This window comes from Polistes canadensis, unplaced genomic scaffold, assembly GCF_001313835.1.
Source record: "Polistes canadensis isolate GaletaPanama2010 unplaced genomic scaffold, ASM131383v1 scaffold_212, whole genome shotgun sequence".
NCBI lineage: Eukaryota > Metazoa > Arthropoda > Insecta > Hymenoptera > Vespidae > Polistes > Polistes canadensis.
The window spans coordinates 230,298-244,356 of NW_014569759.1; the positions used below are offsets into that span (position 1 = coordinate 230,298).

Here is a 14,059-nt window from a genome sequence, read left to right on the forward strand (position 1 = left end):
TTATTTACAAATACGTTAGTAAAATAATTAATATAAAATTTAAATGTTACGTTTGTTCAAACATTATAAGAAAGAAGAGCATAATAGCGTAATTTTTAAATACGCTTAAGAGTTGATAGAAAAATATAACGATGGGTGCCTATAGCGTACATGTGTAATGTTACATTTGACTGATACAAATGAAGTTGAAAACGTAACTTGCATAAAATAAAATAAAAATCAAATTAAGGAACGTAACGAAGTAATTTTAAATGCAAAGAAAAATGTTGTTTTACTCGTGCAATATATATATTCGTACAATATTCATTAACGAGAAGGCAAGAGTACTATTTAAAAAATTATATTATTTTTTTGTTATAAAAAATATATATTACTTTTGTAATGTAATTCTCTCCTCTCTCTTTGAAATATCATATAAATTATATATTGTATGATTTTACCAACGCGATTTTCCTGTACAGTTATAACTCGTTATGATTTTTATTTATATTTTATGCATAAAGATTCTTTCCCGATAATAAATGAAAATTACATTGTAAAGCTTAAAGACACCAGCTAAATAATTAACGCACGTTAAGCCATATTTAAATAATATATTATTTTGCGGTTTAAATTTGATATATATCGATGTCTCATTAAATGTTATCTAAGAGAAATATAAATTTTATACTTGTAATATTAAAATTGTTAAAAATAATTGCTATTTTGTAACAAACTATAATAGAATTTAACTATTTATTGCATTATTTTAAAATGCATACGCACATTAAATAAGACTAATTGTATTTAACTAGAAATTGTGATTAAATACCTTGCAACGTACGTAACACGTTCATTATTTTACACAGTATTACATACCAGAACTATTCCCCCAGACCTGTAGTATATGTAATACTTTATTAAGTTTTGAACACCATTCCAACCTATCTTCTTTTGTGTCGGCCGAGTAAAGATGTCTAATTGTTGTTTCAGATCCATTCGTAACCATAATAAGACTATCGGTATCCCCAGGTTGTGCTACTCTTTTTGATTCAAGTAAAACCGTATTGGCACGCATACAAATGCTAAAAGGTGCTAAATCTACTATTTTTGTAGAAACACCTAAGATAACGAATAAACGAAATTACTTTCCAAACAATCCAATAAATAATTATAATGTTTGAGAAATAATAATTACCACGCAAATCAAGACTTCCTAATGGAGTCTTTTTACCCTCGTGATGAGGATATTTGTAGTAGGATAATGTAGTTCCTTTGAGTACCATCCATCTTCTTTGCCAAATACCAAAACCAGAGACATATTCAAATATTGTGAAAAAATTACGATATTCCACCGTTATTGACGGTTCACAAGACATGTGCATCTGCAACCTGCCCTCCAATGGAGATTGCTGTGGGACCTGTATTAAAGTACAGTAAGAACTCAATTAATCGGTTCACATTTTCCTACTATATTTTTAATCGAAATTTATTATTAAATACACAGTGTCTAAAATGAAACGCATTCTCCTATTTCTGAGAATATAAATTTCAGATTTTTTGTCATACCTTATTTAAAGTGAACTGTTGACGGTTTACTTCTTTAAGACTGAAAACAATATAACCAGATAGTTGAAAAGCAGAAGATTGAATTGAAGAAGGTCCTGCAGGGCTTTGAATATTTGGCATTACTAAACGATTATCAAATTTCGAACTTTTTTTCGGCGTTTTAGATAAGAGCTATAAAATGAAAAAAATTTCTCGTCAAATAAAATTGCAAACTTAAAAATTCGACGTTAAAAAAATCAAACAAACAAATATAATATAATTTTACCTTCTTATCTTTGCTGCTATTACCATTATGTCCACTACCATTATTATAAATATGATATTTAACTTCATGGGGAAGCATTTCGGCTTGTGTTCGTAGAGAATAAATTTCAACGGTTATTTTAAAATCGCTGTACAAATTTTGCAATTTTAATGTCGAAGGAAAACGTAGACAAGAATCGCCGGACTCGGCAACAACCACGGGTGTTGCTAATACTTCATCCAAATGCAGTATCAAACAAACGAAATGAAGACAAGTAGCTAGAAAATGTATATGTTTAAATTTATTGCTCAGAAAAATAAACTCAAAGTAAAACAATTATTGATACTAACTTGGAGCAATACTTCTTAAGTATTCACGTCTCAATGGCAATGTAATTGCTGATATCGTAAGTGATCCAGTATCATCTACTTCTGGAGAACCTGGTGCAGAAGGTCTCAATGTACCCTGGATTTTTAATCTTTGAATCTCGTTTATAGCGGCTTGTCTTCTGTGAGCTTTTTTAAAAATCATATTTCGATTACGAAGGGAATTAAAATAATACAAATTCAATTTTGTTAATAATATAGTATAAAATAATGAAATTACTGGCAACGAGTAGAAGTTTTTCTACTTCGACTTGTTCCTGCGATTCATTAAATTCGATCGTAGAACTGCATAAATTTAAAGCCTGACTAGCTTGACCAATGATCGTTTGCTGCTTGCTAACTTCGTCCAATAAATGTTTCACTTTTTCTTTTACTAAAATTGTTTCGTCCTTCGAAGGTTCCGTAGAATCGGAAGAAGATTCCACAATTTTGGATACCGAAAGAGGGGTACCTTTCGGCGTTCGTAACTATTATTTTTAAAATAAGATACATACGAATTAATAAAAGAAATTAATTTATATATAAATGAATGACTTAAACTTGAAATATTCTTTACTCACTTCTGATTGTTGACGCCTGTAGCAGCTGACAGTGCGTAACAAGGGAGTGTGTTGATCACCTTCTACAATATATGGTTGTTTGCTCTTTTCTGGAGTCATTGGTTTAACGACAGGAGAACGATATAACGATCTAGAAAGATTAAGATTAATTTCATTTAATTTAACACATAATCACGCAAATAACGAAAGTTTATTGCAAAGAAAATATTACCCCCGTGTATATTTGAAACTACCAGAAGCAACTTCCGGACTTTCTTCACCTCTATTTACTTTTGGGGGTGTTGGTCCATAGTTTTTAGCATTTCTATCTTGCGCCGCAAGACATTCGTCCAAATATTCATCCATTTCATCCAATACAGATATATCAGATGTTGTACTATCTGGATCAGGTTCAATCGATCTCTTCTACAAATACGAAAACGCATTGATCAATCATAAAAATTTCTATCATACTTTTAAGAAATAAAAAAATTCCATTTTAATAACCCTTTCGTTGCTAACGACCCATATAAGGGTCGTCCATGAAAATATGTGTATGTAACGAAAGGGTTAAATTAATTAATATTAATAGTACCTTTTTGTTCCTTATTATTTTTTGATTAACTTCATGTAAAATACTTTTTCCCAAGCTAGTATTTACATCTTGAGTTTCATCTTCGGTTTCATCTTCGCTATCTAACTGGGTTTCGTTGTCCTAAAGAAAAGTTTTATAATAATAATATACTTTTATTTTTTAATTGCATAATTTTTTTTGTATTATAGTGTCATACTTCAAGGTAATATTCAGCTTCCGTAACTGATTCGCTCTCAGTAGTGTTTTCTTCTAAGGTAGCAGTTACTGGTTCTGTGCTATTAACGGTATACTCAGTCTCCGTTTCTGTGCTGATTTCAATTTCTGAAAGCGAAGGATATAAGTTTCCAGATTTCGGAGGGGATACACGTATGCGTTTAACATCCGGTAAAGTCACAGTTTGTAGTACTTTTGGCACATTTCCTGTAATTTATTATACATCATGGATTCATTAATTGGAACAATCAACTGTATTAAAAAAAAGAAATGATTGAAAATTATTAATTACTCATTTACCTTGTCGTTTAACTGGTGAAGATTTTTCTTGCTCTAAATGATGTTTTTGGTTCGAATTCGATGACTGTGGAAGAGGTGGTGGTGGTGGAGGTGGCTGTGAAATAACATTATCCTATTATAATTAACAAATTATCTATATTTATGTAAATCTTAAGGTAAAGTAAAAGATAAAAATATATTACGAGTGCTGGTGTAGGTTTAACAGGACAGATTAGAGAATTCTTTGGTGAATTAGATTTCCCTTCGCTACTTTCGCTCGTTCTGATACAAGAACCAGCAGCTGCTTGTGCTATTTCTTTATTGGTATTGAAACGTGAACGTAGCATATCTAATTCTCTTTGTCTTTCAATTTGAGCAGTACGCAATATATTGTTTTCCAATTCTTGTGTGTGACCATGTTCAAATATTGCACGCTGAGTTACGACTCTGTTAGAATTTTCTGCTTTACGATTATTTGCTGACGGATCTATCGTAGATAAAAAAATATAATCAGTGATATTTTATCTAAAATATTAAATGATATTTATAACATACCTGTTGCGCCACACACATGTCCATGTGGCGAATTAGATGTCTCTTTTTCGTGTAATTTACTGGGTGGTATAGACATAGTAAGTGGTGCTTTTGGAATTAACGGAGCTTCATCTTTGTTCTTCTCGAAAAGAGCTTTTCTTTCAGAAAGGCTCATCTGTGCTGGATCTTTTGCTTTAGTATCATTATTTCGTGATTCAAACATGGAAGCTTTACTCAATACAGACCCAGGTGATGAACCAGGTATTGGACTCTTAGGTGAACCATTAAAACCAAGTCTAGATGTTATTCTAGAATTGTTTGTATTTGCATTTGTAGTTCTTACTGTCTTTTCTGATGTATTTGAATTTGCATTCTCCTTAGTTGTCCTATTTGCACTTTTATGCACATTGTCATCATTCGTAACCTTGCCTTCTAATACAACGTTCAGTTTGGAGCTTGATATATTTTTCTCTTCTTGTCTTTGCACGGTATTTGTGTCTTTTCTGGGTGAAGAACTTGACGGACCTCCTCCTGTTTCCTGAGAACAACTCTTAAAGTCATACACTAGACGACAATTGCTTTTTGTACGACTAAAGCCTTGAGCCTCCTGTAAATATCCATCTAATAAATCTAATATCTTTTTTATTGCATTTATAATTATGTTCTGTATTTGTAATAAAAAAAAAATGCATTCATACATTTTACAGAAAAACCTTCTAAAGCTTTAGTCTTTTTTATCTGTATGATCATTACTATTTTTTAAGTTTGTATTTTTTAATACAATTTAAAAAACTTACTAAGCTCTGTAAAACAGATTTGTCCCATTTCAATTGCTTGGTCGAACTTCCTTCAGAATTACTACCACTATTCCATTTACTGCATCCACTTGTGCTTGGCTGTGGTTCTGTCGTGTTCTTCACTTTATCATTAAATTTAGCTTGTATTTGTTCTGCCTTATTGGACGATGTTTTTGCCTTAAACAAATATAGATCTTTATTAAATAAGTGTTTATATAATAAACATTAATAAATTGGTAATATTTACAATAACTGGATGTGACAAATCATCTTCCCAATTATTAATGGTCGAAGCAAGAGCTGCCAATCTGTCGAGCCTGGCACCTTTTTTTACTGATTTCAATTCTGTTTGATTATACTCTTCAGCATAAAATTTTTCTTCTGTCTTATGAATTGGTGAACTTAATTCACAAGTGTCTTCTAAATATAAAAAAATAGATACTTAGTAAAATAATTTCGTAATAAAAAAAATACTAAAAATTTAACTAAATAAAAAATATGTGATAATGTAATGTAAAAGGATTTCATTGATTAAATTATTTGATAATATTGTAAGAAGTTTCTCGTGCTATAGAAAGCAAATCAAATGAAAAGAATTATATTGTGTGCATTTACCACAGATACCATATATACAAACACAATGAGATAGTATCAGAAACCAGTTTTAAAGGAACTGTGTGGGTGTTGTTCATACATTCAAGCTTACCAGAATATAGCTTGCCCAGTCTTTGTAGCTTAGACTTGACATTGCTTATGCCTATTTCACCATTCTCTTTATCAATTTGTTTTGCTTCTTTTTCTTCTTCTTCGACTCTTTCTTTCTGAGGACTACACTTCCTCGCTGATTTTTTAGGAGATTCTTCGCTCATCGATTTTATTGGGGATTTTGTAGGACTTTTGTTCTTGTTTACTATTAAATTAATGTTAAGTATCGAGCATTAAAAATTACTGAATTCTAATGCGTTCAAATAAAACAATAACTAAGTTAGATCAATTTAATCATTGCAATAAATAAAATACCTGTTGCTTGTGCTATAATCGCATTGGCATCTTTTAAAGGACTTCGTCGTCTTCTAACATCGTGGCCAGCATTGGACAATTGCATATTCAATTTTTCCCCTCTTGCTTTAGCACGTTCTAACATTCTCTACAAATAATTAAAAGAAGATATTAATGAAAGTGAGAGCTAAAGATATTTACACAAATTTATTAAATTTATTATATATTTATTTATTTCTAATGTGTGTAAAGTGTGAGTTTTTGAATTGCACGATTATAATTTATACAATATTTTTGAGAAACCAATTTAGCATATAAATCGAGAATAAGTTTTATGTAAATAATTAAATGCAAGATAATATAAGAATTCTAGAAAACTTTCTATTTTTCAAAATGCTAGTACAAGATTCTAATGCACTGCAAGAATTAGAATTGAAAAAAAAATAATAAAAATGTTAACAATGCACACTGGGACAGGATACAGAAAGTTCCAAGGTTAATGCTTTATAAATTTACACGTGTTAGTACTTATTGTTATTATACTACACAGTAGGGACACTTTATATTCTATTGAAAATTCTTACCTGAATCCATGGGTCCATTGTTCTTGACTTTCTCTTAGTCCTTTTTACGGATCAATGACCACAAGTTATTTCCAAACTAGAGAAACGCAGTACTAGTACTTGGATTAATCTATTCCTTAAATCTATTTGCTTCTGATATTCTACCAGAAAAAGTTAATAAATGTTTAAAAAAAAACACATGTATAAACGTAATACTTTACAATTCGTTATTTCTGACCGTTGCATTTAAACGCAACCGCCATGCTGTAATACAACGCTCGTCAAAAACTATTACAAAAAAAAATTGTCAACACAAGAATTAAACGATATTATTTATTTCACAATTACGTCGATTGTAAAAAATAAAAGATTATTCTTGACAACTCGAATATACGTAAAATTAACGATTACAAGAATAACATGCTACACGATTAAATTAATGAAAATATTTGAATATTTGAACTAGCGTCTCGAGCACAACTTAAACGTTCAATCGTATTTGAGAAACTGCGACGCCCTAACTGATTTGTTCAACCAATGTTGAGTGGCGCTGTATCAAACAAGTTAGCATTTAAAATATACTCTTCTGATTGGCTGAAACATTTTGAATCAAACACGATTCAAACAATAATTAAATTGGTGTGTGTAATACAATCGAGTGTAAATCATTTTGACTATCGTAGTAAATTCATTCATAGTTAAACGTAGTAGTAGACAAATTTATCAATGAAATCGACTGATTGATTTTATTAATTAAATTAAATAATTCTTCATATATACATTTCTGTACGTGGAAATTGTAATAAATGATATATAAGAACGGTAACATAATAGAATATGATTTAATATTTTTTACATTAAAAAAATGATTTATATGTGAAAAAAGTAGATAAAGTAGTTTTGTAAAAATAACTTTATTTATATATCATTTATATATAATATAGTCTTACATTTATTAGAATAATATTGAAATAATATATTCGAAAATTAGTATTTATATTATATTGTTTTTGTCAAAGTGCAGACTTTAAGTATGCTTCCTTAAAATTTGAGAGGCTTTAGGATATAGTCTGCATAGTTATAGTATAATATCATTCCTGATATGATATCAATTATACTATATTATCACTTTTACTAAAGCAAAGTCATAAAGGAACTTTGATTACAGATTGACAAATTTTTTCATGTTTCTAATTTATCAAACATGAGATGACTCATCTCCTGTGTCGGCAGCCATAGCTTCACGATTTTCATACGCCCAAAAACCATGAAATTCTATTAAAATGCTCACCATCGTATCACCTTGACCACTAAAAAAGAATGTAAAAGCATAATTTAAAAATGAATTAATTCTTTCATTACTAGTGACTCATCATGCATGGATTGTCCATGTAAAGTCCCCATATGAACGACCTACCCATATAATAGTTGTGATATATACGCACAAGTAAATTGAAATAGAACAATATTCGTGCCAAAGCATGCAACGAAAGGATTACATACGTTTGATAAACATATATTTATCTCTTACCAAGATAATAGATCTTGCAGTGTAATTTTACATGGATTAGCTGGTTTAACCATATCAAATATTTCATCCTTTACATCTTCAAAACTTACTGGTTCTTGACCATGCGTTGTCATTTGTTCTTGTATTGCCTATTAATTAAGAATATTATTACTATTAATAAACTCTAATCATTCTGTTTAAGAAACAAGCAATTGCAAACTTACTCGGAAAAAATAATTAAGACAAAATGTATCGAGATAACCACGATTATTAATATCTAATATTCGAAACAGGTAATGCAAGCTTTGTGGTTCGTGACGATTTTCCAAAGCCAAAACAAAATCCAAATAAGTTTTGTAGTCCATTTCTCCTTCGTATGTTAAACATTCTTGAAATACTCTTTCTAAAAATACACCGGTTAAAGTGCCTGTTCCATACCTATCAAATAAATGAAATTATTTTATTATCTATTAAAACAAGACAAGTGTAAAGTAAATTTTATAAGATTCAAACCCTGCAAGTTCTTCTTTATTGAGCATTCCATTATGGTCCCTATCAAGGTTAAGATACTGGCCATAAACTTTAAGCGCAGACGGTGCTGAAAACCAATTAGCTTCTTGTAAATCTTTCGGTAGGTCTTCGTCTCGTAATTCTAATAGGTCGTCGAGAAAACTGCATGCCAGAATATCTTGAATACGAACTCTTCCAGTTCTAAGAGGATCCAAAAAGAATAAAAATTTTCTAACAGCTGTACACACGTAAAATGAATGGAATGATTTTTCAAGACCTTCCAGTTGCGGCAGTGTTGGTATAAGTTCTAAAATATAATTTTCCAGGTCCTGTATAAAAATAAATAAGAACCATATGAAAAAAGAAAAAACAAGTTTGTGAATCATAAAATACAATATTGAACTTACAGATTCTCTGAGGTATCCTTGTCCAGTGACATCATATAAAGAAAGACCAATACGGGTTTGATGTAACCAAACTTTTCTCATAACATAATTAAATAATGCCATAATACTTATTCTTCCATGTTGATCACCTTGTTGAAGTTTTGCGAAAACTACTGCAGTAAAATAAGGACTACATTTGGTACCGGCCAATTGTCCAACTTTCTTAAAATCCTCATAATTAATCAATTGTTCTTCTCCTGACAATGGTGGACTATGATATTTATCTAACAAGACCCATAGTGCTTTTAATTCATTATTATCTAATAATTGACGTGAACGTCTTTGTAGGAATAATGCACGTGTTTCTTCTCTTAATTTTTGTGGTAGTATCTCATCTTCTTTAGGTAACTATACATGTACATATTTTTTATCAAACTGTTTATAATGTTTTATTATATTTATCATAAATTTGTTAAACAGTATACCTTAAAATAAAACTTAGGTATCACTTTATAAGTTAAATCTTTATCTTTTGCTTTAGTTCCTTTCCACTGATCATAGATCTCTTGAAAATATTCATCTTCTACTTTTTCACTCTCTTCCTGTTTAGTTTCAACTGAAAAAGTATATAAGGAAAGTGACATTAGTGTAATTACATTTTTAAAAAATAATAAAATATATAACTAAAATATAATTATTACTTTTTATTTAATACTTACATATATTTGTTAAGGCACTTTTTCGCAACAACGTTTCTAATTCCATTGTAACTTGTAATATTGTTTAAATGCAATAAATCATAATATTGTTGTTGAGTTCAGAAATGCTTTAAAAAGAAAGTTCGATGCGATAAGATAGTTTCCTACATTATTATCAAATAACAAGAGTGGAATAACTTGCTATCTAACGTTGTACGAGGGTACCAGTTACCGAGTTTATGGAGTAAGCAATCGAACCACTGCAGAAAAAAATGAATAAGTACTCTTAATTGTACATTAATTGTACATTAATTGCACACATTTCTACGGTTGATGAATTGACGGTAACTAAGTCTTGCGTTCAGCGCTAGATGGGAGGAAATTTGATAGTAATAGTAACATTACCGACAGTAATCTTAATGATATAATTTTTGAATTAGAGTTTGAAACTTTTAAATTAGAAATATTAACAATTTTCTTAACATTCATATAAATAATTGTTATATATTAAACAAAAATAAAGTGCAGAAATATGAATTTATTATTATTATTATTGATCAATCAATGTCCATTACCAGGGTGACAAAAATACACAAAATTATTTACAAATGGTTTACGCTTTATGACAATACTGGTACGCAAGTAATCATTTAAATAAAATAATTTTATAATGTCATTAACTACTGAATATATAATTGCACCATGGGAAGCAGAAACTTATATACAAAGTTTAGAAATGTCGGATTTGCAAGATATTTGCACGAAAAAGTAAATAACACTATTTTTTAATTCATCACAATAAATATATAATACTTGTATCTTTATATTTAATAAAAATTTGCATTATTTCTTAGATGGTTTGAATTTCACAAAAGATTGATCCTGTTAAATCAGCAAAGTGTTCTTGAAATTAATGAATTTCGAGAGGAGAGCATTAAAGAATGGTTTGTTTGTTTAAAAAAGGTAAACAATTATTCTAGAACAATATCCTCTTAATTATAAAACTTATAATTATTTATCTCAATATCATTTTCTTATTAGATACCAAATTTAATTTACGAAGCAATTCAAATAGATATATGGAAGCACAAAGTATTTCCACTTTTAATTGAATTAAACAACGAACCAGAAAATACGTTCATGTTATTTAGCGTATTTTATCATGAGGACGTAGCAGCTTCATTATTAGAAAACGTTTTATTTCATTGCGAAAGCGCAATTACGATGGATGATGCAGTTCTTGATTTAATCGATTATGCAGTTAAATGTGTGACTGTTCTTCTTAATAGAAATGACGTTGAAATCTATGAAAATTTGAAAGATTCTAGGTAAATGAAAAAAAATCTTTTAATTACAGCATCGAGGTAATTATGTTAACTCCTTTGTTTTAGTTCTTGCTTAGAAGAAATATTAGAAAAGAAGAAAGAACTTGAGTTCGACATTGGAATGAGATGCATTTCAATTCTACGATATTTAGCTGAATTTTTAGATAGTTTACCACTTAGTGCAATTTTACGAATGTTATCCATACACGACATTCCGTATTTACTTGTTCAACTAATCGAAAATCATCCCTGGACAAAAAATGATTCCGAAGGTAATTATTTTCAATGCCAGTCAATTATTAAATGGAAAAAATTAATTATTTTATTCCGCATTAATAGGAAATCTTCTGTTATACGATGGAAAATGGAACAAAGTTAAAGATGAAGGTAAAATTTCAAAAATAGAGGCACAAATATGGTTTGGTTTGCGCGAATTACTTCTCAATCCTAAGTGTGCTCCATATTATGAAATTACTGAATATAGACTATCGCATCTACTAAAGGTATCTTTTTATCATATTTATAAATGATACAGATTTAGGTATAACAAAATCTTATTATCTTTCAGTTACATAAATACTTGCACGAAATCGTATTAGATCAAATTGCACCTCTAATAGATCTTAAGAGATGGTTAAGTTATTTAAGTATGTCATCAACTTCGTCAACTACATCTCGTCCTATTTATGTTGAAGTAATTCCTCAGGTAAAAATATCATTCTCTATAGAAGTAAAGAAAATATTTTTGTATTTTAATAACACACCCAATTATTGGCAAATCCGATTAATATTACCAAAGTTATGTAATCTTGAAGTTATTTATTAAGAAAGTACGAAGCAACTTTTTATTCGACTCAAAGAATATTAGAAACATTTATTAATTTAATTTAATTGTAGATAAAAGCGATGATCTTAAAAAAATATAACAAAAAGTGGAAAAAATTAGCCAAACATCAGGCAAAGTCTATATTTACCAAAGACACTGATTATATTAAAAACTCAGCACAAATTTTAAGCGATGCTTATGACCTGGATAAATTAGATTGTATAGATATTAAGAAATGTTTCTTGTGTCAGGATCAAGCTAAGAAACGTTGTTCCAAATGCAAGGAAGCGTGGTACTGTGGAAGGTAAATTTTAATTAAGAATAGCAAAATATTTGGATACTTAAATGATTAAATTGAAAACTGAGTATTTTTTGCAGAGAATGCCAGGTAAAAGATTGGTCTAACCATAAAGAAATTTGTGAGAAAATCACTAATGGTAGAGGTGATAATTAAGATCGGAATTAAAAAAAGTATAATTTAATAATTCATACCTATTATGATATAAATAATAAATATCCATGATTATATGTAATATTTTATTAAAAGAGTTTTAATGTACAGAACTTTGCTTCAAGTACTCCATAAGAACATCTTTCGCTGGTGTGTCTTCGCCAAAGTCCTGCAAACGTTAAACTTTTATAAGTATTTGATCTATTTCTTTAGTAAAAAAAAGTGTAACAATTATTATTACATATCAGAAAGGCATGATCACAGCATTGCAATTTAATATTATGGGTTCTACTCAGTAGAGGGAGCCATAATTATCATCATATAAAATATTTTATACCCAACATACCAAATTATTTTTAAATGTAAGTTTCATTAACAATTTTTACCTTAATAACGACGCAAGAACATCCAACAACTTTACGAGCTTTACCGGCACTGTCGATTTTGCATAGACCAGCCCATTCACCCAATTTTTTATTATTATCTACTTTTATAAGAGGAATTTGATGTTCATTACAAAGAGCTTGAACAAGTTTTTTGTACATTGGTTCGTCACAATTATCAGCTAAAATGCAGAGCATCGCTTGTCTCCTGATAAACAAAAGGAAATAATAATTAAAAACACTGAACTCAATCAATTTTAAAATGATATCATTGTTTTTGCTGTTGTTTCAGAAATCAAAGCCATGAAACAGCATGGATATTTTATATGGGTTCTTCTCAGAAGAGGGAGCCATAAATATCATCATTCATTGTTTCTAATATCTTTTACAAGTGATTGTTGTATTAAACTTACTTATCAAGAGACTTTGCTGCTTCGTGGAGTCCATGAACGACTCCATCGTGAATGAGGGCATTTTTTAATACTTCTTGTAAAGCAGTATTCACGTCCATGGGACCTCCTGCTGTAATTGAGGAGGGTCCATCATTCCTATAAATTATATTCGATAAATAAATTTATATAACAAAAAGTCGTACATTATTGACATAAAGAAAAAGGTTAAGGTTAACGCTTTAGGAAATTTCTATGTATCTGTTACAATTAATTCCCTTAGAACACAAAATTGGAAAAAAACATGAATCGTAAATTAATAATTACATTACTATTCGTAAAGTATTAAACATATTAAGAATGCAATTATTTGTGTACATTAACCACACTTACGTTTCAACATCAGACATGTTTTTACTTATTCAAGAAGCTGAAATAATTATAAAATATTAATATTTTCACACTACTGGTTACAGTTTGATATTTTGTTGTAACAAAAAGTGAATGATGATACCTTAATAAAACGATTTTTAAAACACCTAAATACAGCGTGCCTACATTCGGCTTATATATTAATGGGAAAAGAAAGATACCCCTCGTGATCAGGCGAATTGTCGCTGCTTGTCGTCGTCTTGTCGATTTGCCTTTAGCTTTTGCGAATGTATGGACATCTACATGCAATAAAGTAGAACTATCTAACTAACTTGTATGCTATCTACCTGCTCGATAGTCGATAATGTAGTTTAAATTTAAATTTGAAAAAAATGACGTAACATAAATTTTATTTTTTCTTAAAAAAAATATTAAAAACATTCAAGAAAGTAAGAATCACTAATTTAATTAAACATTAAATATCATTAAACATTTTGTTAATAAAAAAAAAA

At 29.4% G+C, this 14,059-nt stretch overlaps 3 protein-coding genes across 3 annotated transcripts; 1 reads left to right on the forward strand and 2 right to left on the reverse strand.

Moving 5' to 3' along the window:
• Nucleotides 1-364: 364 nt before the first annotated feature.
• Nucleotides 365-9,920, reverse strand: LOC106790069 (actin-binding protein anillin-like). Its single transcript, XM_014754743.1, has 23 exons — nt 9,823-9,920; nt 9,589-9,719; nt 9,125-9,511; nt 8,721-9,046; nt 8,432-8,645; nt 8,229-8,356; nt 7,902-8,007; nt 5,842-5,956; nt 5,383-5,555; nt 5,136-5,312; nt 4,360-4,876; nt 4,008-4,291; nt 3,826-3,919; nt 3,509-3,732; nt 3,313-3,432; nt 2,950-3,143; nt 2,739-2,868; nt 2,399-2,645; nt 2,143-2,307; nt 1,814-2,070; nt 1,549-1,719; nt 1,178-1,400; nt 365-1,101 (listed from the first exon to the last, which is right to left on the reverse strand). Exons 1-23 carry the CDS (start codon nt 9,866-9,868, stop codon nt 851-853), a joined length of 4,680 nt encoding a protein of 1,559 aa, XP_014610229.1. The 5' UTR covers nt 9,869-9,920; the 3' UTR covers nt 365-850.
• A 156-nt stretch (nt 9,921-10,076) lies between these two features.
• On the forward strand, nt 10,077-12,508 carry LOC106790066 (zinc finger MYND domain-containing protein 10). The gene is made up of 9 exons (XM_014754740.1): nt 10,077-10,145; nt 10,380-10,569; nt 10,656-10,764; nt 10,843-11,129; nt 11,193-11,398; nt 11,466-11,629; nt 11,695-11,832; nt 12,024-12,256; nt 12,331-12,508. The coding sequence occupies exons 2-9, from the start codon at nt 10,472-10,474 to the stop codon at nt 12,404-12,406; spliced, it is 1,311 nt and encodes a 436-aa protein (XP_014610226.1). The 5' UTR covers nt 10,077-10,145; nt 10,380-10,471; the 3' UTR covers nt 12,407-12,508.
• LOC106790068 (40S ribosomal protein S12) lies at nt 12,476-13,794 on the reverse strand. The gene is made up of 5 exons (XM_014754742.1): nt 13,690-13,794; nt 13,569-13,605; nt 13,200-13,334; nt 12,790-12,994; nt 12,476-12,572 (listed from the first exon to the last, which is right to left on the reverse strand). Exons 2-5 carry the CDS (start codon nt 13,583-13,585, stop codon nt 12,504-12,506), a joined length of 426 nt encoding a protein of 141 aa, XP_014610228.1. The 5' UTR covers nt 13,586-13,605; nt 13,690-13,794; the 3' UTR covers nt 12,476-12,503.
• Nucleotides 13,795-14,059: the final 265 nt, after the last annotated feature.